We start from the raw sequence: 27,700 nt of genomic DNA, 5'->3' as shown, positions 1-27,700 counted from the left end.
TAACCTAACAATGACAAAGCTGACATAAATTCAACTGGGCAATTCTAGCATTCTGATTAGAAAATGACATAGTTAAATATATTAACATACAAGCAGGCCTTGCCCATGTTGGGACAGTACCGAATACTACATTTACAGTGCACACTTTGGTTGAACAACGGATATGTTAACTTCCATCAAGTTTCAATGTAGCCAAAAGTGAACATTGCTTTACTGATCCCTGGAAAAATAAATCTGAGTAATAACGGTCCCTTAGGTGTACAGTAAATAAGTGGTGGCAGATCCTATCCTGGATATCTAAAGGATAGGTATGACTGCCCTGTAAATGAACTTGAAGTATTGTTGTGATTGTATCTAAATGGTTCTTCATGAGCTGTTTTTAATTCCAGATTGTCTTGGAAAATAGTAGTCGAGAAGATAAACACGAGTGTCCTTTTGGTCGAAGTAGTATAGAGCTTACCAAGATGCTGTGTGAAATCCTCAAAGTCGGAGAGCTGCGTAAGTTTACATTAATATTTATTCTCTGACGTTTTATATATGCTTATCCGCTTGACTCGTTTATTTCTGCCCATATTCCCTTTTTGTCTTATGTTTATATAAGTTTAGTATAGTGGTTGTTTTTTTTTAAACCATTCTCCTTTTAAAACCTAGAAACATAATCTAAAAGCATATAAGAACCATTCTGTCCATCTAGTCTTGCTGTAAAAACCTCAAACATATGATCTTTGGTCTTTTCTTACATTCAGGAGAACTTATTAAAAGCCACCACTTTACTAACCTGTACCACTTCAGCTTGAATGTTCTTTCATGTATCCCTTCTTGGTACAAGTACTTTTTTGTTATATCAAATCTATATAGCACAGATTCTAATATATACAGTGGATATAAAAAGTCTACACACCCCTAAATGCCAGGTTCTTGTGATGTTAAAGAATGAGACAAAGATAAATCATGTCAGAACTTTTTCCACCTTTAATGTGACCTATAACGTGAACAATTCAATTGCAAAACAAGCTGAAATCTTTGAGGGGGAAAAAAACTAAAACAACACAATAACCTGGTTGCAGTTTATTATGGAAACTGAACGTAAAAGCATGAGGCTAGGCCCTCACAAATTTGTGTTACTATATAATGCATTCTTTAGGAACAACAATAATAGAAATTGAAACTAAAATGTCCACTCTACTTGCATCCACTACTTTAAAACTCCTTATGAATCTGAGGTTCTGGAATTTGTCTGGTTTAGTGACTAGTTGCGTGATACTTAGTACAGCTTAAGGACTGTGTGAACTGTAAAACTGTTACTTATGTTATTTTTATATTCCCGATTTAGATATATTTGTACACAGATGTATTTCATGCAAAAATAACATGTTGTTTATAGTCAGGATGTATTGATCAGTAATTTTATAGAAGGAACACTTGAGAGTTTAAATTTGGGACAATAAAATATTTATTAAGCTTAAAGGGACAGTCTGGTCCTCAATTTTTTTTTCTTTTTTTGTTCATGTCCATTTTGTGTAGACACCATTGATTTTTACTGCGTTCATTTCATTGCATGCATTTTAAGATATTGGTGTTAGAAAATGAGACTTCTGTCTTTATTGAAATCAGAAAGTATGCTTCCTTTACATGCACCGCAGTGCTCCCACTGAAGTGCATGAGAGCTGAGCTTCAAAGCCAGTAGCAGCATATAATTGCATGTATGATATCTCACCCCTTGACCTACGGCTCTAAGCCATGGTACTTGCCAGTGTCATCCTCTTTGCTGTCCCTTTCTACTCCCCTGCTTCAACCCTTACCTTCTGCTGCCTGATGTCCATTCAAGACCTCATTTGCAGATGGAGCCAAATGAGCTAAATTATAGATGTGTTCTCTAGTCACATTAAGCAGGGTGCTTCAGGTACATGGCACCCTGGCCCCAGGTAACCGAGACCTAGACGGGCCACAAAACTCTGCAGTTGTAGGGCAGCAGCAGCGTGGCAGTTCCTATTATCCAAAATGTGAACCCAGGCACCACTAGCCCTAATCTTACCCCGGTCTCTAGACTAGGGAGTTTTACTTACTAAGAGGGCATTGGATAAGTGGAACAGAATTTTGTTTTGTAACATTTTATACATACAGAAAATATTTACCATTTTGTGGAATTATGTTGGGTGTTCTGAGCTCAATGAGTATAAGTGCAACACAAAGACCATGGAAGCATTTCTACAAAATATCACAGATTGCTGTGTTTTGTCTTCGCTTCCTAATTAAGCTTGCCTTAGAATGCACTGTGAATTTAAGCATATAATTGAGATTGTTTGCAAACAGAATCTGTTTAGTTTGTGTTTTCCCTTTTGCCAGTTATCCAAAATGCCTGTTTTTGGTTTTTTTTTATTATTTTAATGATGTTTTAATTTGGTTGCCATTTTGAGGATATACTTATAGCTTAAAACAAGATATCTTTTTGTCATCTGCTCATCAAGCAAACTTCTCCCTAACATCTGAGGCATTTTGAATTGAGCAAGCATATTCAGTGGAATATAGGTCTAAACAATGGAATTAGTACGTGCCAATAAACTAATTTAGCGTATAAATATTTTATGCAATTTGCTTTTTACATGATGTACCGTATTTCTCCATGTATAAGACGCTTCCATTTATAAGACGCAGCTTATTTAGTTATTGAACTCAAGTTTTATTTATCATAAATTCATCTATTAACTTCCCCTAAATTAAGACCCCATCAACCATAACTGCCCTTAAATTAACCCTAAAGACCCCATTAACCATGACTGCCCCTAAATTTACCCTAAAGACCTCATTAACCATAACTGCCCCTAAATTAACCCCCACCTCCCCTAACTTTCAGCAGCCCAAATATTATTTTTTTTACTTACTGTTTCTGAACCATGTGGACGCCATAAGAAAAGGGGCGGGACCAATCGGCAGTGAGTCAGAAAGGGGCGAGGGCGATTGTCAGTGTGACTGCAGGGAAGGACTGGGAAGCAGTAACTGCAATCTACAACCACTGTATAAGACTCACCTAGTTTTTAGACCCCAAATTTTTCAAAAAAAGGTGTGTCTTATACATGGGGAAATACGGTACATATGAATTTATTATTTTACAGTCTATATAGTAAAAATGTATTTTCTAGAATGAAGACCACTATAGAGTTGTGGTTAGCGTTTACAAAGTTAAAATCCAATTTCCATCGGCTTTGCTATGCAATTTTTGTTTATCTATCTATTGTAGACTCCAGATGGGAAAAGGGGTTTTTAACGAAGACTTGCTAGAAATATGAAATAACTACATATTTAAAAATGCAAGTTAAATGTTGCAGAAGTACAGAGAAAACTGCTTTAATCATCTTATGCTGAAATTTGCATGTTAATCAGGAATTTGAGGAAGTATTATGCAAATTGCATCTGGTGCAGGATGGAATATTAATTCCTACAGCCTCCAAGGATAATGACAGGAAGCCGCTATGTAAACTAGGAAGGTGTGCTTTTAACTTGTGATTTAAAGGTTCATAATTTCCACTTACTTGACATGTTTGAGCTCAATTGCTGAGTAAGTATGGGAGTTTTTAATGAAGTCTCCGGGGTCCTCAAATAAGGCTGTAGCACGTTGTAGTTTTGCAAAAAGAATTGGTAAACTACTGTTCCTTATCTCTGTCCACGCTCTAGTATCTATTTATAGAAACCGGTATAAGGGCTTCTAATTAAGATATGCCAGAAGACATGCTGAAATGACATTGCACAGAATCATAATGCTATGCATGTTTTAGAATTTTTGCCTCCCCTGATGTTTGAAGGAGAGTTATCTCTACCTGTTATGGGGGATTATTTTTCCATTTTGAGATGTTTTATGAGAGATCCCTTTAAATTATCACGGTGCCAACCTTGCAAATACATTGAAGGTTCAGCAGTACACATCTCCTGCCTTGTTATATTCTTCCATTTAGCTCCAGCTGGCTTGGTGAATGAAGCTGGAGGGGTCTAATGAGACCCTGCATGTCTGAAGAGTGTTGCTATTGGCAACCTAGTGGTTTCCCACAACTTATTGGCTGCTTTAAACAGTGGCAAGAATCATTGGATCTTTGAGGAGGAGGGGAGCTGCTGCAGCTACTCCCTAAGGTGAGTATTATTATTTATTTTTTTAATAATGCACACAAAGTAATTTACATTCTCTTTTTTGGTGAGGCTTTAAGAGTGCTTTAAAAAATAGACATATTAATATTTTTATCATTTAACAAAATGCAAAATGAGTGAACAGAACCAAAAATTTAAATCAAATCAAAATTTGACGTGACCACACTTCAAAACAGCATCAATTCTTCTAGGCACGCTTGCACAAAAGTCAGGGATTTTGTATGTATGATTAAACAAGTTATACTAACCAGGTGCTTATGATCATTCATTTAATATGTAGGTTGAAACACAATCATTAACTGAAACAGAAACAACTGTGTAGTTGGAATAAAACTGGGTGAGGAACTTGCTCACAAGGTGAGGTTTAATGTCAAAAGTCATACTCCATGGAAAGACTGAGCACAACAAGACGCAATGTAGTTATACTGCATCAGCAAGGTTCTCAGGCAGAAATTGCAAGGCACAAGGAAGCAGGCGGTGTTGAGGAACGTAGATGGAGTGGTTGGCCAAGGAAACTTAGTGCAGTAGATGAAATACACATCATGCTTACTTCCCTTGCAATTCAGAAGATGTCCAGCAGTGCCATCAGCTCAGCATTGGCAGAAAATAGTGGCACCATGGTTCACCCATCTACTGTCTGGAGAATTCTGGTCAGAAATAGTCTTCATGGAAGACTTGCACCCAAAAATCCATACCTCTGATGAAGAAATAAAGTTTGTGATTCAGTCAGAATTAATGGTTTCCACTTAGGGGTGTACTCTCTTTTCTTGCCAAGGTTTAGACATTAATGGCTGTGTGTTGAGTTATATTTGAGGGGACAGCAAATTTACACTGTTATACAGACTGTACACTCGCTACTTTACATTATAGCAGAGTGTCATTTCTTCAGTGTTATCACATGAAAAGATATAATAAAATATTTACAAAATGTGAGGGGTATACTCACTTTTGTGAGATACTGTATATATATGAATGTATATGTCTTTATGTGTGTGTGTGTATATGTCTATGTATGTATATATGTATGTATATGTGTGTATATATACATATATTTGTTACAAAGTACTAAGTGAATCCACCCCTGCACCTCCCACTCCTTGCATATCTCTTTCTTTAGACATATTCTTCAAAGGAGACAAGTCAGTAAGAATTCACTGTATTTCCCGCCACTGTTTAGCTGTCTGAATAAAAGATTCAAGGTAGAAGCTTCCAGCGGCTGATGTAGTGTCATTGAAACGCAGCTAATGACGCGTCCTCTTCATAGAGACAAAAAGTAATGGTTGTTTGGTTGCCAAGAGTATTGATCGGTTAGAAAAGTGTTTCTTACACTCCTTCATTTACTGGTTCATTCTTTGTTAATTTAGGAGCAGTATTTTAAACCACATCTAATCTGGCAACATATGCAATGGTTATTACAAAGTTTTTGTTTTTTAAATTCTCGGCATAAACCTTTCTTTATTTATGGGAGCTACAAGCTGATACGTACGCATTCTGTGCTATTTTTACACGTAGCGGCTGCAGTTCGTCCTTAACTTATTTTTGTTCCTACTGAGTAAACTCACCTTATAATGACAGTGTTCCATCCCATTAAAGGACTAAGTGTGGTTGTTCCGCTCTGTACCCCAGTGAAATCGCCTACAACCTGCCAGTCATTAGTATTCAGTTGTATTTGTACAGTATGAACGATGCCATAATTAGAATAAAGTGCTGGAAACTTAGTTTGCTGTCCAGAAAACAACAGCAAATACATTTCTTGTGTTAACTGCTTGAGACTGAGAAGGCAGAACCAGCTGCTTGTATTACAAGCCCTCTTGGTATATATGATGATAAACCTTGGATCTTTTAATTAAATCCTCTTTTGATCTGAACAGCTTCTGATGGGAAGGGTCAAGTCTTCATATGGTGGAGCAAAGTGCTTCTTCACAGGTCAATTCTGTAATGTCAAGGTCGTGTCCCTGCCACTGTATTTGAGGAATTGCTTAAAATCACTTTGCAGAGCTCTATGGCCTCTTATCGGCGCCAGACATTCAATCCCATTTCATCCCTCTGTATTCAAAGTAGTTTCTTCATTGGTCTTGTGGTAGCCAATTAATCATATTGGATAAGTACCGAATACAAGCTCCATTCAGTAAGGACTTTGTAATATCCTTTGCAAATTAACATTAATGGATTTTATCATTGTTATTATTTTTACCACCTTCTGCTGTAGTAACAAACAGTGTGGGTTATTATGAATCTTTTACTGGCATGGTTGATTATTTTTGGTTGTCACTCCGTAAGCATAGTGACTTTCAAATGTATTTCTGGATTTCTTTAAGCTGTTTTTTCTTTTTCTTTTCTTAAAAACATTGACTAGCAAAATTTTGGAGTAATGACACGGCAACCATTACTAAGGTATAGGTATGATGAAATAATTTTGATTTATATAGCACAATCCTATTCTGTAGTGCTGTACAATGGGTAAACAGTACATTGCAAGTAGTGCATCACATACCAGTTTGGATTTACAGAAACAAAAGCAAAAGGCTCCACAGAACCAAGCTAATAATGAAAAGGTGGCACAATAATATTACTATGGTTTAACATGCAACCTTGCATGATTGTTATTATACAGTGCAAAATGTCTAGGCATGCCTTTCTGCTATGTTCACGAAGATCAAGGAAGGCCCACAGTCTTTCAGCCCAACTGTTAATGAAAATCTGTTCAGTATGCTCAAATCTATTTGGTTGAATTCCTTGGTCCAGCAGGAGGTGATCTTATTATTTTTAAATATGTGCAAGATACATTGTCCGTATGGGAACTTCCCAAGGTAGGCTACTTGGAGCTATCCCATGTCTCAGTGAGTGGCTTTGCGAGGGGTAAGCCAAACCCCGCTCCCCTGCCTGGTGGGCCAAAAGTAACTCAGGAAAGCAATGTTTTTCCCTGGAGACTCCAGGTCCATCCCAGAGGTATCCAAGTTATCTGCTTCTATCCTCACATAATTACATAGTAACATAGGCTGAAAAAAGACACGCGCCCATCAAGTTCAGCCTTTCCTATATCTATTAATTTGTTGCTGCTGATCCAAAAGGAGGCAAAAAAACCCCGGTTTCGCTCTTTCCAATTTTGCACTAACCAGGGAAAAAATTCCTTCTTGACCCCAAAATGGATTTCTCCTTGGATCAATAAGCTATTTCCCCATAATTAAAGATTATATCCCTGAATATTATGTTTCTCCAGGTATCCATCCAGTTGCAGTTTAAACGTCTGTACAGACTCCGATAAAACTACCTCTGCAGGCAGAGAATTCCACATCCTTATTGTCCTTACTGTAAAAAACCCTTTCCTCTGCTTTAGTCTAAATCTCCTTTCTTCCAGTCTAAATGCATGACCCCGTGTCCTATGCATAGTCCTGTTTATGAACAGATTTCCACACAATGGTTTGTATTGGCCCCGAATATATTTATATAATGCTATCATATCCCCTCTGAGGCGCTGTTTTTCTAAACTAAACAGATTTAAATTAGTTAACCTTTCTTCATAACTATAGTGCTCCATTCCTTTTATTAATTTTGTAGCTCGCCTCTGCACCCTTTCTAGTGCTATGATATCCTTCTTTAGAATAGGTGCCCAAAATTGCACAACATATTCAAGGTGCGGCCATACCATTGATTTATGCAGAGGCAAAATTATATTTTTATCCCGCGAATTGATGCCCCTTTTTATACACGACAAGACCTTACTGGCCTTAGCAACTGCTGACTGACATTGCACATTGTTGTCTATAACTATTCCCAAATCCTTCACATTTGTCGTTACCCCTAATTCACTACCGTTTAGGGTATAGATTGCGTGTGCATTCCCTACCCAGAAGTGCATAACTTTGCATTTATCTACATTGAATTTCATCTGCCATTTGTGTGCCTAGTTCCCCAGTCTATCTAAATCCCTCTGCAGCACTGTAATATCCCGCTTGTCCTGTATTACTTTACCTAGTTTAGTGTCATCTGCAAACACAGAAACATAACTTTCAACGCCTACTGCCAGGTCATTTATAAATATGTTGAATAAAATTGGTCCCAGAACAGAACCCTGAGGGACACCACTTACCACTTTTGACCAGCTTGAAAATTTACCATTTATAACAACTCTGTTCTCTATCTCTAAGCCAATGTTCTACCCAAGAACAAGAATTTGCATCTAGACCAATTTCCTTCAGTTTGAATACTAACCTTGACTCAGGCACTATATATTAACATACAGCGAAAAGACACAAAATAAAACACAGGAGACATGAGGTCGTTGGAAAAAGTGTAAGGCCACAGTGCTTTATTACTGTGACAAGTGCAAGAAAATACATTAATAAAACAAGAGATAGGTTATGCATTAATAACATGTAAAACCATAACCAAACAACATCTTGTAGGGATATCCCGCCAAATTCCAAACGGAGACCGTTGGGTCGTTCCGAAAGTTCCCCCAGGGACTGAACCCGTGGAGAAAACCAATTGAACATGAATGTTGGCATAACAACCAATTGTAAACTCAGCATACCGGTCTCAAAATTCTGCCATACACTACAGACAGATACAAACAGATTAAAATTGTTTGGTTTGTCACTCTGATTAACAGATTTCTGATCGGTGGTGGGAAAACGGTCCCCTAAATAGCCACCAAAACCCCACCCATACGAAGATGTGGGACCCCATAGGATGTCCCTTAAATGACCCTTTAAAAACCTGGCCAGCATGCTTATAGTTAATATAAGCCCAGTCATGCAGCCCTTCCTCTTAGTATCCAGGGCTTGTCTATTGTGTGGAACCGTGTCAAACGCCTTGGCAAAATCCAAGTAGATTACATCCACTGCCACACCCTGATCTACACTTCTACTTACTTCTTCGTAGAATCACCTTGATGGTCTCAAGCAGGCCAGGAATTCTCTGTATCTTTACATGAAAATGAGTAATGGAGCCAATCAGGATGCCTTTGTTCAAGCTGCAGTATCCAAAAATAAAAAAACAAGTACAACTTGTTCAGTACAACGCCAGTAACTAGAATGAAACATATGATGGTTGCAAGAATGTAATAAGTATTGCATTTTCTACTTTGGTTGTTGCTATGCTTTAATCATCACCTTTTCAATTCCATTAAGTGTTTTTTTTTTTTTCTCTCTCAGAAGAACTGAAGAACAGAAACATTATTTATTGTAGTTGTGCCTGATCCTTTCAAAAACATCTAATTACAGCATTATATTACTCACTTAATAAACACTACTCAAAATGCCCCTTAGAAACAAAAAAATATATAGGAAGATTTGCTTCATCGGCACTAAGATTCCTGTGAGGATTTGTGTAGCCATCTGGCATTCTGGGCGAACTCAGTGTGCGCCCAGTTGCTGGATATGCCCTGCCACGAGCTATGCGGACCTACAAATGCTTAAGAGTTCCTGGGCCACCTTGTGATCGTCAGTCCAGCCTTGCTAGAGATCTTACTATTATGTAACTAACCCATATAATCCCAGTTAATACAATTAAGAGGTTTGACAAAGGCTGCTTCCAGTCCTCTTTTTTTTACATGTAAATGTTATTGCGTTTCTGGATTTCGGCATACCTGTTCATTTTTTATTCTTACTACATTATTTTTGTGTGTCATTTTATTGCACATCCCGCATGGTCATCTACTGGTGATAATAAACATCTCAGCTACTGATCTGCTATTACGAGATTGTGTAGCGCAACGCAATAAATTGAAAAGTGTTATGACTGTCACCTCAGTAGTTTAAGAACTTGCTGTGTAGGTGTTATTTTATCTTGAGGCTTTTTTTTCTAAACACAAACTTTGGTGCTACATCCAAAGCACATACCGATTTTAGAGCATTATATAGAAACACCAAGGGGTCAGTTTGGATTTGAAGAACAAATACATTATTTATTTTCTTTGCATTCACTAACTCTACTAAAAGACAAATAAACCCAGGATATCAAAGGAAACTTATTAGGTCCTGCGTGTCAGAAAACAGGTCTCTAATAATAATAATCCCTTTCCCATTAGAAAATGAAAACCCAGGAAAAAAGTAGAAATTTCTTATTTATGTATGTGTACCTCCTACCCTGCTGAATTTGAACACTTACATAAAATATTTCAGCATTAAAAACATCATTTCTAGTACTGTTCAATGTCCAAACTCTTACCAGAATTATTTAGATTAGATTTTCAGATTCAGTGTTTTGTATCCCAAAATGAATTATCATTTTTTTGCAAACATAATCAATTGTATTAAATGTTTCTTAAATTATGAATCATTTTTATTTTTTGCTTCATACAATACAACAGATGAGAACGTGTTGCTCATCACAAGTCAAGTTTGTCTTAAATTGGCATCATCAATGCTAAAATAACCTCCATCCTGCTAAGGAATACAAGGTATTTTTAAATAAATCCATGACTCCCACACCAAAATTCTTTGACATACATTCATTATTTTTATTCGTTTGAAAATAGCTTTGATAGTGGATCTCCGCAGGGAATGCGTGGTAATGGTTCCCAAACCACCATCTGAAATTTGAATGCACTTAACTGCAGGATACTGCAATTAATTAAGTTTAGTTCTGCAGAAGCCTGTTGAACCTGGAATGAATACTTTCCTTACTTATGCCTCGACTGGTTAATGGACAGACCAGTCAAATAACCAGAGGGCTGTTGCCCGATAGCACCTCGTGTGTGGTTTTATCTGTCACTAGCCTTAAAATGCCACTGCTGATTTTGGTCCGCTGTCTGGTTTGGATTCGTATGTCATGTAATTGGGTGTATGATTTACATTATACTACATATCTATAACTAGTTTACTTTGACTTCAGAAAGATAAGTGATAAGGGGCGATGGTAAAAAACAAATAAAGAAAATGCTATAGGGGATAGATAGAGAGAAGGGAATGATAATGAGAAACAGGAGAGATGGGGAGAAAATGGAGAGATAGATGGTTAAAAAAATAAATGGAGAAAGTGGGATATAATCAAAGAAAAAAATGGGGAAAAGAGGGAACAATATTGAAGGGGAGATAAAAATAAATAAAGGGAGATATTGAGGAGGAGAGATCGGGACAAAGGGAAGAGGTAGTGATAAAGAGGGGTGAGATTGAGAAAAAGGAGAGAGAGGGTAAAAAGGGTGAGTGATGAAGTGAAATATAAGGAAAGAGAATGTGAAATGGAAGAGATCAGATACAGAAAAAGAGGAGAGATAATGAGAAAAGGGAGAAAGAAAGGGGAAGATAAATAAGGATGAGGAGATAGAGAATTGAGGAAAACAAAAAAGGGGGGTGAAAGGAGAGAAAAAGAGGAGGAGAGATAATGAGAAAGTAGAGCAAAGGGAAGTGGGAGAACTTAAGAGAAAAAGGAGAGATAGAGAAAATAGAGAGATAAATAGAGTAGGAGAGATCATGAGAAGGAGGAGGAGGATCAAAGAGAATGGAGATAAAGGGGGTAATGAGAAGGGGGAGAGACTGGCAGAAAAGGTAGATTAGAAATTATGAGAAAGGGGAGAGATGGTGTGTTTTGAAAGTGTTGGTGTTTCAGAGCAAGCAAGTGTGTGCATGGAAGGACAAGTGAAAGCCAGGATGTTTATGTGTAGGGGCCAGTGTGAAAATGCATGTATATGTATGTGTTTATGCTCAGGTATTTGTACAGATATATATATATATATATATATATATATATATATATATATATATATATATATAATATGTCTATTCATTACTGTTTTGGGACTAAATAATGTAGAAATTAATAAATGGTGTATCTGAGCCAGATCTAGAGGAGGACTGAGAGTAGACATCTGTGGGTGCAATGTGGGTGCTCTTTAAATCCTATGTGTGCAATTAGAGTGCTGGGGCAAGTCTTGTGGGTTCAATCTGGTTGCTGAGGAAATTCCTTGTGTGCAATCTTGGTACAAGGGCAAGTTGGTATGTGTGCAATCTGGGTTCTAGTGCAGTTCTTTGTGGGCAATCTGAGGGCTGGGGCAAGTCCTGTGGATGCAATCTAGGGGCTGGACAATTCATATGTGCCATGTCTGGCTTTTGGAGTGTGCAACCAGTGATCAATGTCTGCAATTTGGCCAGGGGAGTCATGTGTATGATGTGTTCACATGACTCCATCCTCAAAAATCACACAATAAAATAGGTATTTGTCCAAAACATCTACAAGAGAAAAAACACTATTATGAGAGATCTTCTTGTACTACATTCCCACTTCAGCCCAGTATTATGCACACAATCTTGCAAAGTAAAGGTCCTAATTATCATCCTTAGTTTTATTGCAGTCTGTGGGATTCAAAAACATTTAAACCAGAAATGATCCCTATTAAAACATGAAAAGTGCAAGTTATAGGTCATTTTAAGAAATAGTCCACCTAGTACCAAGTTATATTCTTGTAGCTTTGATGGGATTCCACATATTTGTGTAGATCCCTTGCTGTTTTGAGAAGTGTAATGAAGAAATCTATAATGAGGATTTTTGAGACTTTTCTTGTTTCAGTAACGTAGCCAAAATCTGGATAGTATTATATGTTATCGCCCATCCCTCTTGACACTGCATTGATGGATGCAATGTGACAAATTGCCAGCACTAATGTCTTCATTTTCCCTCCACACTTCAATTGCCAGAAGGCATATTCAAGGTCAGGTGTGAAACGTTTTCACATTTCTCTCGTAGCTCATCGTTCTCTGTGGCTACAGGGGATCCCATAGGTGCAAATGTCAGGAGAAATGCCCTGTTTTCTCAATGAAAACGAATGGGCTAGCAGTTCATAGCTGACAGGAGGTAACGACCATTGGTGCAGAGTGTCTATATATACGATATTTATGCCATTAAGGTATGTTTACTAGCAATGTGTTGAATAATTGCATTTTGCGTTTTAGCACTTTCTTTCCTGCACAAAAGATAATGCGTTCAATTAGTCACAAAATATTGAGCCCCTGGGATCACTGAGGTAAGATGCGTTGGTAAAAATGAATTCCTGAGTGACTCATATCCCTTTATTAGGTTGTGTTTTTATTATATTATGGATATTAGTGAACAATAAACACGCATCCTTTGTTTACTCCCAGCAACTTAGTCAATGTGAAATCATTGTTAACGAAAAGATACGTTTATGCAATTACAGTGTAAGGAATTAAATATTGCTTGAAGTATTTTATTTGACATAGTTCCAATTTGCATACCTGGGAACTTCTGGGCTCCGGCTACCTGGAGCCTTCCCTTGCGGGACTCGGCCAGGACTGCACACTGATGTCGGCAGGTGGTCCCGTCGACGTTCCTTGCTCGCTCTTTGATATTTCTTGCAAGTATTACATAAAACGGTGTCAAATTAGCCAGCATAGAGATAAAAACTACAAATATGGCTACTGGGAGGGCACAATTCTTAACATTGTCACAGAATACTGTGTGTACTATTGTGTGTTCACCATTCTGGAAGGCTATATCGGTGAATGTGCTTACTTTCCTGCAGTAGACCCTGTCATTTATGTTTGTTTTTTTGAATAATGGTTCAAGTTTAAGCGCAGGGCTCTGTGCAGGACAGCCGTCACCATTGAGTATCCCTTTGCAATGAATTGGACAACTGATCTGGAGCTGGGCCTAACCCTGGAAACTTTCTAAATAAGCTCTCCATTAGACTAAGTGTTAATCCTCTTAATAGCTCATCGGGAAGCTTCTATGCATTTACTTGCCTAATTAATTAATCTAATTTAATGTAATTCCAGTCCACGTTAAAACCTTAATTAAAGGTAACCTCCAATCAATCAGTTATTGTAACAATAACATACTAGTAGCGTAAGCACAATTTAGGAGCCTTATACAGTACTTGATTACAGCAATGTAGAATAGTAAGAAATCGGTTCTAGGTTCTGTGACCCAGAAAACCTGCATCTTTAGCCTGAGACCCTGGGGCAGAATCCTGTGAAATCCCAGCTTATGGCCTGACATCAGTATCTGACTTCACTAATGCCTTTGTGGCTGAAATAAAGCAAATCACAGCAATGTTCTAACATCTAGTTGAAAGCCTGCCCAAAAGCATGGAGAAGAGCAGCAAAGGGAGGACCAACTCTATGTTAATGCTGTGATTTTGGAATGAGATGTTCGACAAACAGGTGTCCACATTCTTTTGGCAGTGAAGTGTATATAAATGAATAAAACAGACCAGAAATGTGAAGTTTTTTCCTGTTTTGTAGCCATCCGTTAAATATATATGCCCGTGTTCTGTGTAGTCATGCAGAACAAATTGTATATCTCTTCGTATGAACCTTTTTCAAAGGCAGAGCTACCTGGCAAATGACATAATTGCGAAAAATTTACAATTTTTAATTTTTTCGATTAATCGGATAAAAAAATAAATGTAAAATTTTCATTTATTTAAAATAATTTAATAAACAAACAGGATGTTAAAACAAACCGCAGAATAAAAAAAAAAACTTTGAGAAAAATTTCTGCACACTAGTTATGCACATTTGAGCCCAGGCTTGCCACACTGCCTCCCAGATATCCCACATACCCCCAGATATGCCACTGTGCCCTCCCCACATATGCCTTATACCCCCAGATATGCCACTCGGCCCTTCCCACATATGGCTTATATACCTATATGCATTATACCCCCAGATATGCCACTCCGCCCTCCCCACATATGCCTTATATACCCTATATGCCTTATACCCGATATGCCACTGTGCCCCTGATATACCTTAAGCTGCCACTGTGCCCCCTGATATGCCTTATACCCCAGTATGCCACTCTCCCCCCCAGATATGCCTTATATCCCCAGAAATGCCACTCTGCCCACCCCCATATGCCATAGTGCCCCCAGATATGCCTTATACCCCTTATATGCCCCTCTGTTCCGGGTCCCTTGCAGCGCTGCGGCGGATCCTCCTCTCTGGCAGCCAGCAAACGTTGCGCAATGTGCGCAGACCACCTCCGCTGTGCTGGCTTCTATGCGCGCATCGCCCAGACACCCCTCACCAGCTGTCAGAGAGGAGGATCCAGGTTCCCTGCAGCGCTGCGGAGGATCTGGATCTTCGTGTTATTATCCGACCTCTATTTGAGGTCGGATTATAAAACAAGGGGTATTTTTCAGAGCATTTGCTCTGAAAAAACCCTCATCTTATAATCGATAAAATCGATTCAACTAATCAATAATGAAATTTGTTGGCAACGATTTTCATTATCGATTATTATGGATTAGTTGTTGCAGCCCTAGACCCGTTATTATTTTTCGTCTATATGCACTTCTCATAAATGTAGATATATATATATATATATATATATATATATATATATAGCTCCTCGTGACAGCTAGAAGAGCACGTTGGAGCACAGCAGCAGTGAAGGATGCGGCAAAAACGTAAGTATTAAAAAAAATAAAAAAAATTGTTGGGTAATAGGCGGAAGGGGAGCCATATTCAAAGGGGGGGGCTGCATTGGGACAACAATTAAATGCAAAATGGGGTGGCTAGGGGGTATAAGTACACAACAGGGTGGTTGGGGCACCACATTAATCAATATACAAAGGTGGGGGGTGGGGGGCTGGGTTCAAATTACATTGGTAAGTCATTAACAATGCAAAGGGGGGCATCAATACACAAGAGAGGGGGGCTGGCAGGGGACATCACATAAATCAATACACAAGGGTGTTGGGGCATAATGTACAAAGGGGGCTGCCTGGGGGCACAAATCCACATGGGGCAATACACAAGGGACATAATGTACAAAGGGGGCTGGCTGGGGGCACAAATCCACATGGGGCAATACACAAGGGTGTGGGGGAAAATACATTAAAACCAAAGGGGGGGCTGGCTGGGCATCAATACACAAGGGGAAAAAACAAACAAACAACAAACCAGTGTGGAAAGCATTTTGGATGTGGGTGTCAGTGTCGCAGAGCCTGTCCTGGTGTGTGTGTTTGGCTGTCTGTGTGGCAGAGCCTGTCCTGGTGTGTGTGTGTGTGTGTGTTTGGGTGTCGGTGTTGCAGAGCTTGTAATGGTGTCAGGGCAGGCTGTTTGGGGACAAAATTGGCTCACCCTGGGCTGTTTGGGGATAAAGTTGGCTCACTCTGGACTGTAATTTGTTAATGTTATCTTGGTGCTGGTTGGGTTCTATGTGGGCAGTGTGGACACCAGGGCTGGCTTTGGGGGTGTGCATCCTGTGATCTATGCCTGTAATTTAGGGGTTTTTATCTATATCTTTAATGCTTACTTGTTATGTGATTTCCAGTTGATCTGTAACTGCAAAGCTGGGTTTGTGTGTTATACTGCTATGCTATGTTTGCATACGTTATTTATACCTGCAAATACAGAGTTTGTATTTCTTATTCAGTTGATCTATACATGCACGTGCTGTTTACATGTGTTTATTTGATCTATACCTGAACTACCGGAAGTAAGTAAAACAGAGGTGTGGCTTAGTGAATGAGGGACAAAGGGACTCTGGGGATAATTACAGGCAGGGGCCCAAGGAAATGCCTAGGGTCCAATTTTTCCATATTTACATTTTATTTTGTTACAAAGATTAGCTGTTTTTTAAGGTATTAAACATATATATTTTTTACTCCCAGTCCCATCACATTACATCAATATGCGTTAGAAAATCAGGAAAAGATGGGCATGTATAGTGGGCTGATTCGGTGGCGCAACGGGCCACTTGACTAGACTTGCCCCCCAGGCCTTAGGCTGCCAGCCCTCCCCTGACCAACAGGTACTTTTATGACATTGCATTCTAAATACATAGGTGTATTCTGGGAAGGCTTTCCACAAGCTTTTGTAGTGTTTCTGTAGTGTGTTTTTGTAGTGGAAATGTTTGCCTATTCATCCAGTAGATCATTTGTGAGGTCAGGCACAGAGAAGGCCTGGCTCACAATCTCTGTTCCAGTTCTCTGTTCCAGTTCATCCTAAAGGTGTTTGATGGGGATAAGGTCAGAGTCATATGTGTATGTAACAGGCCCGGACTGGGACAAAAAATAGGCCCGGGCATTTAAGCCTGAGCAGCCCATATTTATTTATTTATTTATTTATTGTTAAAGCCCACCCTTCATGTACCATCTTTGCATTTAATCATTCACACAAATCATTAACACATTCATTAATGCAGTCTCACAAATCATTCAAGCAATTCATCCACACATGAATTCATTAATTGTCATACGCATTCACACAATTCATCCACACATTTATTCATTCATTCTCATACGCATTCACACTACCCCCTCTCATCATCTTATCTGCCCCTTCTCACTATGTTCCCCCTTTTCACTATGTAACCCCCTTCCCCACTTCTCAATATGTACCGCCTCTATCTATCCCCTCTCCCCCTTTCTCACTACCTAACCCCCCTCTGCCCCTTCTCACTGCAGCCCCTTCCCTCACCCTATTTACCTTGTTGCCAGAGCAAGCAGCAACTGCGACCGCGCCTGTGGCAGGGCAGGATTGACTTAGGGGCTGATGGAGCTGCAGCTCCAGGCTCCTACCTTAAAATAGGCCCAGTCAGGACCGGACTGACTGGGCCTATATGGCCGCATTAAGGCAGAGCCCCTTAAGCCCGCCGCAACTGCAACCGGGTCCGCCACTCTAAGGCAGAGCCGGCCTTAGGTGTTCTGGCGCCCTGTGCGGACTACTCCTCTGGTGCCCCCCCATCCCAAAAAAAGAAAGGAATAAAAACTTGTAACAAAACTCCCCTTTCTCACTATCTATCCCCCTGTATCACTATCTACCACCTCTGCCTCTTCTCACTGTTATCATTATATACTGAGGCAGACATTGACGGTGGTACAGCATAACACCTACCACTATATACTGAGGCAGACAATGACGGTGGTACAGCATAACACCTATCACTATATACTGAGGCACACATTGACAGTGGTACAGCGTAATCCCTATCACTATACATTGAGCCAGACATTGACAATAGTGCAGCATAACCCCAATCACTATATACTACGCCAAACATTGTTGTGGTGTAGGCCTACCACTTCATTGTCTGGCTTAGTAGTAGGGATGCACCGAAACGAATTCTGGACTGAAACCGAAAATGCAGCATTTACCTGTCCGAAACCGAATATGACCTCCCCACACCATAAAAAAACCCTTTTATTTAAAGTAAGTAACACACCAAAATAGGACAAAACAATTAAAAAACATTATATGTATATATATATGATTGTTAACAGCAATCACATTCCTATCATGCCCAGGCATACCCAGATTCCAGGATGTACTCGCAGACTTGGCATGATTGGAGTATGATTGCCCTATCTACCCCTTCTCACTCCCTTCTGCCCCATCTACCCCTTCTCACTCCCTTCTCCCCTATCTACCCCCTTTCCCCCGTCTCACGCCCTTCTCCCTATCTACCCCCTCCTAACTATCTACCCTCTCCCTCTTTGAAGTTCACTTACCTTTCAAGAGTCCTGCGGTGAGGGTGCAAGGCCTCTGCCTCCCAGCTCTGCCACTGTATGGAACAGTATAGAGTGATGGGAGTTATGATGTACTTTTAGAGCATAATTAGATCATGAAAAAGACATTGGAAATGGTACAGCATAACACCCATCACTCTCACACACTTACCAATCCACACATATATACCAATCCACACGTATATACCAATCCACACGTATATACCAATCCACACCTATATACCAATCCACACGTATATACCAATCCACACGTATATACCAATCCACACATATATACCAATCCACACATATATACTAATCCACACATATATACTAATCCACTCTCACTGAATATTTTCCTACCTTTCCTCTTTTCTCCTTACAGCTCCTTTTCCTCCTCTTCGCTCCTCTTCTTCAATTCTTCTGTCTTCTTCCGGGTCAGAGGGCACGGCTTCAGTGTTGTGCGCCGGGATCTAACAACAAACCCCGGCGCACAGCAGCTGTTGCCGCGCGGATCACAAGGGAGCGGTATCGGAGGTCTTTAGCAGACCTCCGGCTCCCTTGAGTGATTTTAAGCCGGGTTGAACCCGGCTTAAAATCACTCAAGGGAACCGGAGGTCTGTTAAAGACCTCCGATACCGCTCCCTTGCGAGCCTGCTCCTCCAGCGGCGGACATTACTGTCCGTCTCTGGAGGGGTGCCGGGTGCCGCAAGTTGGCACCCCCTGATGAGCGGCACCCGGTGCGGACCGCCCCCTAGAGTGTGACGCCCTGTGCGGTCGCACACCCCAAAGGCCGGTCCTGCTCTAAGGGGCCGGGAAGCCCCCACCAGGGCCGGCCTTAGGGGTTTGCGGCCGCACAGGGTTTAAATTAAAACATCGGGGTTTTTTTTCAACTTTATTTAACATCCTCCATGTTAAATAAAGTTAAAAAAAAACTTTATTTAACATGGAGGATGTTAAATAAAGTTAAAAAAACCCCGATGTTTTAATTTAAACCCTGTGCGGCCGCGTTAATGCGGCCGTAGGTAGGGTAGGGGCCTGGAGCTGCAGCTCCATCAGCCCCTAAGTCAATGCGGCCCGGCCCACCGGGCAAACGCCCGGTGTGCCCGATGGCCAGTCCGGGCCTGGTATGTAATATACAGCATATATTAAAGCACCTGAAGAAAAAAAAAACGAAAAAAAAAACAGCATTTACTTCCCTTGTGGCTGATTTCTAGCTTTATTATAATAATAATAATAATAATAATAAAAAAAAACCTTACTTTTAGGAAATACTCTTATTAATTACTTGTTTTAGGGCAGACAGACCAACAATAAATACTTGTTAGCTACTTCTTTCTTGTATCGACTTTTTTATGTAAGAAATAGTTTTATCTTTAGCTTACTAAAACTAAACTCGATCCTTGGCGCAGCCGAATTAAAATCACACAAACTTTTTTTAAAGCACTAATAAAAAATATTTATACTTTTTTTTTTTCCCCTATTCCCAATCAGTTTGATTAGTGAATACAAGTAAAATACCTTTTTTGATTAAAAGTTTTCCCTATAAGCCTATAGTAGATTTACAATGTTTGTCATTATATATTGTTCATTCTTATATGAAGTTAATTGCATATCTGGGAACTTTCTGGGTTTGAACCACAGAATTCCAGGAGAAGCACCACTTCTCCGGTTCTCCAGGTCAACACCCGAATCCTCTGGGTCGCAGGAGTGGGGTTCTGAGGCTCCCCACCCATTTCCCCTTTAAATGGGGATGTTTCCCGCGATGTCAGCGGGACCACTATGGGCGGTCCTGGCCATGTCCTGCAAGGGTCCGCTCCGTGTAGCCAGACACGAGAAGTTCCCAGGCATGGTTATTTGTAATTTATACACTTTTTTTTCAAACTTCAAAAATTTCATTCAGAGCTCTTAAAGGGGTGCCCCACTGTCCCATGCACCCTCACCAACAAGAATGCATGTTAAAATACTTTGTGGGGAAGAGGCAAATGCAGAATCCCTTCATGCATTTGTGAGGGGACCACATAAAAATCTAAAAGGGACGTTCAAACATCATATGTATTATCATATGTCAGGGGCGTCCAACATGCGGCCTGCGGGCCAAATGCGGCCCGCGGGACCTCGAGGTGCGGCCCACGTGAGATCGGCAGCCAGGATCACAAGAGCCCTGCTGCTTACTTGTGGGAGGGTCTATTCTCTGCTCCAGTCCTGCTTCCCCTGTGGGGAGAACGAGAGAGGCCGCGCCCCCTGCTGAAGTCTGTGATCGGCATTGAGAGAGCTGTAGAGCAGGTAAGGGGGTGGGGAGGGTGTTAGAATGAGTATGCCTGATTGAGGGAATGAATCTAAATGAATGAATTTATGTGTGTGTGATGGCATGGATGTGTAAGTGCTGGAACCTAGGCATGATGGGACTGTGATTGCTGTTAACAATCCCACTCCTATCATGCCAAGTCAGCCAGTATATGCTGAAACCTGGCTAACTGCCCCCTTCTGTATTGATGCTGCCAGCAGTATGGGGTCTGCACTTACAGCCACCCTGTACCAGCATGTACTGGCTGACTTGGGATGATAGGAGTGTGATTGCTAACAGCTAACAGCAATCTGCTAACAGCAATCACAGTCCCATCATGCCTAGGTTCCAGCATTTACTGGTTGGCTGGGTATAAAAGAGTGTGTTTGCTGTTAGCAATCACACTCCTATCATGCCAAGTCAGCCAGTACATGTCGAAACCTGGCTAGCTGTCCCCCTTGTGTATTGATGCTGCCAGCAGTATGGGGTCTGCACTTACAGCCACCCTGTTCCAGCATGTACTGGCTGACTTGGGATGATAGGAGTGTGATTGCTAACAGCAATCTGCTAACAGCAATCACAGTCCCATCATGCCTAGGTTCCAGCATTTACTGGGTGTCTGGGTATAAAAAGAGTGTGTTTGCTGTTAGCAATCAGACTCCTATCATGCCAAGTCATATTGTTGATTTTTTTTTTGTCCAATTGTGGTGTGTTACTTTTAATAAAAGCATGGTTACACACTAAAATTGGACAAAAAATACCGGTACAATGCCCAGCCAACCAGTACATGCTGGAATCTGGGTATGCCTGAGATTGCTGTTAACAATCATAATATATAATTTTTGTACAATTTTGGTGTGTAACTTACTTTTATTAAAAGTGTGTGGGGGGTCATTTTCAGTTTCGGCTAAGTGAACCCTGAATTTTCGGTTTTGGTCCAGAATTTTCATTTTAGTGCATCGCTAAAATAAATAGAACTATTTTATTTTTACTTATACAGAATCCTGCATTTGTAGTCGCAAAACTTTCTAGGCCCAGAAATCAGTGAGAGGAAAAGTAAAGGTTTTGTGTCATTTTATTTATTTTAATCTGCATATCTTATTAAAGGCCATATTTTCTCACAGTGAAAAATTAGTGCGGCCCGCGCACGTATGCAGTTCTGATGAAGTGGCCCACTGCAGAAAAAACTTGGACGCCCCTGTCATATGTATTAAAGTGTATATATGATATGATATGTACTCTTTAAGTATATTCACAGAAAAAATATAGTTTGATGACAGATAAGAACCCATCTAGCCTGCCCATTATTGCTCGTGTAAATGCTCCTTAACAGGTCCTCAGTCTTGACCTTTATAGGAAAAGAAATCAAAACTATTCTTGGCACAGGGCATCCCTGGCAGCTGTCTGGGGTGTCTGAAACATAAGGCCACCAGGCAGTGCCATATTATTCCTTAGGGGACATGTTTAAAGTGGTGGCACCGACTTTACTACTAGCAAATCGCCCTAGTGGACCAAAATGCCATGTGCCCTTCTTCCTCTACAATGCCCCTACTTTCGAAGAAAAAATGTTTTGTGTTAAGAGACCATTGTTAAAACCATAATGCTATCTAATGAAATAAATAAATACATTTGGGTCGGTTGCACCAAAGACCGTTCTTTCCTGAGGCATCGTTTGACAAACCCTAAGGAATTATCTGGTGGTTATAGAAGTGTCAAATCTGTACTGGTCTGAGCCTGTGAACAATAAAGCTTAATATGTATATGTGTGTGTCTGTGTTTATAATATAAACATATTAACAAATACTGTATGGAAAAAAAAAAGTTAGTATAAAACAGATGGAACACATTTTTATTGTATCAATGGGGACTCTCTCAGTTATACTCTGCAATCTGTCAAGAGACTGAGATTTACAAAATATTGGGCTAATAGGACATAAGGTCATGGAATTCCTGTTGATAACAATCAGTTCCTAGTGTATCTTCCTCCACTTCTCCAAGTTTGAATTAATATTGTTTATTTGCCATAGGCAGTATTATGGTTCTGGTATGGATTTTTTTTCCATTTTTATATGACTAGAAATCACTGCAGAATATTTGCTAAGGTGGCTTTATAAAGCTTGAAGGAAATTCTCAGGGCCGCCAGTTAAATTACCAGCGGAACACCGGTGATTTATTTGCTGGTGCACAAAACACAAAATCTTAAAAATAATGCCCAGCTCCAAAATGGAACCCTCTCTGACTGACCAGCCTAACTACAAACTACATTTCCCTGCCAGAAGCCAGGCTCTGGAAACCTCCCCCCAAACACATTTAGCTCGAAGGTCGCTCTCTCCTTACCCTGGGAGCACACTGGGAACTTCCTCTGCCCACAACAGTATCTCTGATTTTCAGGCTCCAAGGGTTTTTCTAATGTCCACCACCAGTGCCTGATGCAAGCCTCATAGTCCTGGGCCAGATCCAGCTTTTGGCATCCGGTCTACAACAATACTGGAGTAGGAGCATTGGCCCACACGGCTTTCCAAATGCTCCTCCCCAGTGACCCAGGAGGCGAGTGGGATAATTCTTTCCCCTATACACTGTTTATTAACTAATGACCAGATCTTTTAAAAAGTTTTAGAAGCCTGAGGTATTTTATGTTTCTCCTCATCATGTGGAGATGATGACAGGTGATCCAAAGTCATAGGGCTGCAGTGGGAACCGGATCGTCCTCTTATGGAGCTGCAGTCTCATTGTAGGGATATGCAGCCCCTCCCTCATTTCCTGGCTTGGAAAGGACTGTGTCTTCTAGGACCCCCCTAAAGTCTTTAGGGAAGGGTAGCAGCCAAAAGGCAAGTCTTTGGAAACCTGGCTCCAGTTCAGCATTGCCAGTGCAAAAAAGTGAATTCAAAATATAGCATGTGCCCCAAAACTATGAAAGGAGTGCTAGTGAGCATATGAATAAAACATTAGTCCTGTACTAGGCCCCAGCCCCTGTCAGCTGTTATAAAAATAACCCACCAGCCATAGGCTAGAGCATTGATGGACAAAAATAAAACGAGCATTAGGGTACTGGATAGTAATTAATGACAGTGTGAATTCTGTGCTCATTTATAATGTCCACTTGAATAGTTATGGAGTGAGGTCAACACAGGTTGAGAGTTCTTTCCATAATTCAGTGAAGAACTAGATTGGTTTTCCTACCATATTCTGTAATTATCGTATCAAAAGCAGCTTTTTTTAGCATAGCAAAAGCGAGACATCGTGTATATCAGGCACATTTAGCATTTCAATGGCAACATTACCAATATGGCTGGTATCTCTGTACTGAAGGGGTTAGTGCCTATGATTAGCTTCCTCATGCACAGCTTTTATCAACTCTTCTTTTGAAATCCTTCAGTAATACCTCACCTCAGACCTTTCCACTACTCTTACAGCACCATAATTATATTCATTACAGATAAAATCTTTGTTCTCTCTCTGCTTTCTTTTGCTAAAATGTCAAGACTGATCACATGCTAATTATTAAAGGTGCATTTATCTGCAACCATTACTCTGTGGTTTCATATGCACTATGAGACCCATTGTCAACCCTAGATGTTTTGTATGTCACATTCTCATCTTTACAGTGGTATATAGCACCAGAAAATTAGTGTATAAAGTAGGTAATAACTTTTTATGGGCTCACTGCATTGAAACAGCATGTTTCTTAACCTCCCGACATTCACAGAGGTTGTTGGTGAACATACCAGTCTATGTGGTGTCCTTTAGATGAATAGTTCATTTGGGTGAAGGTGGCCCACTGGTTAATTCGGCCACAGTAATACTCGTTATAGCTGCTTCACGAGCCAACAAAGAATTGTAGGACTATTTTAAGAAAATTTGTTCTCATTCTCCATTTTGTGGTTATGCTAAAGCCTGGCATTTGCATGACAGACCTGGTGAATACTTGACTGCTCGAGGTCACAAGATACGGAATCTTAAATCACTGTCCTCAACCCTGGTACCATCAAGGTCACTGTTTATTATGCATGCTTTAAAAACCCTCCTCACAAAATAAAGAGGAGCATCTTGGCATCAGGGTGAAAATAATTACTGTGCTTTCATTTGATTATGGAGATCCTATCACATTATCTATTACTAAAGAACAGCGATTGCTTTTATCTATACATAATTCAGTTATGTTGTAGCCTTCTAATTTTAATGCATTGCTAAGGAAAAGTTAAATAAATTACTTGGACAGCACTTACTTCTATGCAGCCAGCATTATTTTACCTATGGTAGCAGGGATTGTGAAAATGTATGTTTAACTCTTCCTTTAAAAATTATGAGGGGTTCAGATCCACCTTTTACAAAATCCAAGTAGACACATCATTAATTGCACTCTCTGTCTAATATGTTAACCAAGTGAACTGTAGCAGGTCCTTCATTTTATATTTTGTATGTTTTTAGCTACCTGGGGTACTTGTCTGTTATCTTCCTTGAATAGTTTTAAAAAGCCAAGTAATTGTTGGCCCTTGTTAATGTACAGCTTATCATAAGAGTCATTTCTGTGTTGGACTGTAGCCATCTCAAACATTCAGCAGGTGTTCTTCACATTATCAGTGCTTGCGTAGACATTTAGAAGCTGAATAATTTAGCACCTGCACACTCAGGCATGTACTTACAGACTAGGTTACAAGGTTTTTAACGTTGATTTCAGTGCCTGATTTAATAAGCTAATGGGAAACCAGTATTTACCTTACAGAAAAATAGGTGAATGTCTTTAAATAAGCTGTTAATGGCCTTCAGTAAATCCACTGTAACCCAGTGGTGAATTACTAGCTATACCACTTGAGACACCATCAGGATGATTGGTCCATATATCAAACAGAATCACCAGTCACAACTTTTTTTTGGTAGGTTGAGTGATCAAAGTGGACGTTCTGAGTAATCCATCTACAATATAAACAGCTACGTTTAGTGATGTTGACGGTGATGTTGTAAGAGGGTAAGAAAATGTTAAGAAATTTTAAAACAAGAGCTTATCTCAAACTAGATGATCATGTAACAAAGCTTTAGGTTACCAAGAGGGTAGTACTCAAGTAGAACTGCCTCCCTTACAGAAGTGGCAGAGTCTAATACATTGGGGAAATTTAAATGAGCATTTAAGCGTAGGATACTCGTATGGCCATCCTGACTCTAAGACAAGACCAAGGACTGACGAAGGACTGAGTCTTCGTATCAGGGAAAATGGAGATACTAGATGGGTTGATGGGTTCACCTTTGTTAAATTCTATGTTTCTGTAAATTGGACAGATTGTACGCCATGTGCACAGGGGGTTATATCACTTTGTCAAGCATCTATTATAATAGTAAAATGTTAATATTTTATCTTCAATAGTTTCTACTAAGTGCATGAAAAGTGCACGAAAAGCCACTTTTGTTTCCTAGCTGTTCTGAATACATACATTTATACCTTTTTTTATTGCGAGTATGATTATTACTGTAGTTACATGCACTAAACATCCCGCATGTGCAATGGAGAGTTGAGCACTTAGCGAACAAACCCAGAATGGGTCTCGTGATACCTATAATATAGACCGCTATAAATATTGTCTTGCATTCCCTACCGTTTTCCTTTGTGAAGAATAAGCAAATGATGCTGTTTATGCAAAAAAAAAAATGTGTGCTAGAGTTTTAGGACTTGACATGTAATCAGTTAACATTGAGCGTCACCCACTCTTGCTCTAAATGCCTGATTGAGGCTCAAAATCTACTAGGAAGTGCAAACTTTTTTCCTTTTAGCAGTGCTTATAGATCACACATACTTTTTTTTTCTGATAACATTTTTTTTTAAGATGATGTATGGCATAAATGCAATATGTTAATCCATATGTTAAATACGAATGAATGAGAAGAAATTCAGTTTCAATAGTGGAATGGCTTCTACTTGTACAGCATAGATGTTTATTGTAGCTGTAGTCTCACTGGATACTGGAAAATGTTTGTTACTTTTGCTTTTTTTTAATATTTTTTTTTTGATAAAATAAATGTCAGTGATTTGTTTCTATAATCATATTTCTGTAAAAACAATTTTCTATAACCTATTTCCCCCATGGAAATATCTCAAGCAAAATGGGTAATTATTATACAGTCCATCTAGCATTAGATAACGTCTTATTGATATAAAAATAAATAGAAATAGGTTATTAGAATTCCAATGGCTCCTTTAAGGTTCAGTTTTGTCAGTATAGGAGCCGCAAGGTTAAACCAGACATTGCCTAATCAGAGTTTGTGACGGCCAAAGTTGAAATGAGGTCTTCTGTTAATAGATGTGAATTTGAAAAGCCTCAGGTGTTTGAATGATGTGAACACAGACCTTTTCCGCTAATCAATTGCTTCTGCGCCGCATGGAAGCCTAACAGATTGCACCTTCTTTCCTTTAGGCCTTTCAAATGCCTTATGTTTATTCATCTTTATGTGCTTTTACGCCATGGATTCCTGCTCTGAGGAGATTACAATTTAAAGCTACAGTGTATTGGAATATGGGCCAAGTGGAAATAAATCTGTTCGGCTGTTTACAAACTAAAAACTTAAACTTAAAGTGGTAGTAGAAGTTAGTAAATGTGTCTGTAATGTCTGATGTAATAATCTATGATTATTTGTCACTGCTACCCAATCTTACTTCTTAATAGCATTTTCATGAATTCTCTGAATTTATTCTTGGTCCACTGACTGCTTCCCCTTTACAGATGCTTCCCCTTCAGAAAACAGAGTCCGTATTAATGGAATACGCCAATGTTCACGAGCAGGGCTCTCTCCACCTAATGTATCGGTTTTTCTTAGTCTGTCAATTCTTGTCTTGTCATACCCCCTGAATTTATGTATTGTATTAAGCGCTG

At 39.7% G+C, this 27,700-nt stretch overlaps 1 protein-coding gene across 4 annotated transcripts in view; it reads left to right on the top strand.

The window, feature by feature from the left end:
* Nucleotides 1-27,700, top strand: part of LOC149300692 (engulfment and cell motility protein 1-like) — a 140,385-nt gene that overhangs the window by 47,804 nt on the left and 64,881 nt on the right. For all 4 annotated transcript variants that reach the window (XM_089484722.1, XM_089484720.1, XM_089484723.1 and 1 more), the window contains one exon: nt 390-498. In XM_089484722.1, coding sequence (XP_089340848.1) covers nt 390-498 — 109 coding nt within the window. The remainder of the gene's footprint in view (nt 1-389; nt 499-27,700) is intronic.

This window comes from Sceloporus occidentalis, unplaced genomic scaffold, assembly GCF_023333645.1.
Source record: "Sceloporus occidentalis isolate IW3139 unplaced genomic scaffold, rSceOcc1.0.p SCAF_23, whole genome shotgun sequence".
NCBI lineage: Eukaryota > Metazoa > Chordata > Lepidosauria > Squamata > Phrynosomatidae > Sceloporus > Sceloporus occidentalis.
The sequence above is the reverse complement of the archived record's forward strand: the minus strand, read 5'-3'. Positions and strand labels throughout refer to the sequence as shown.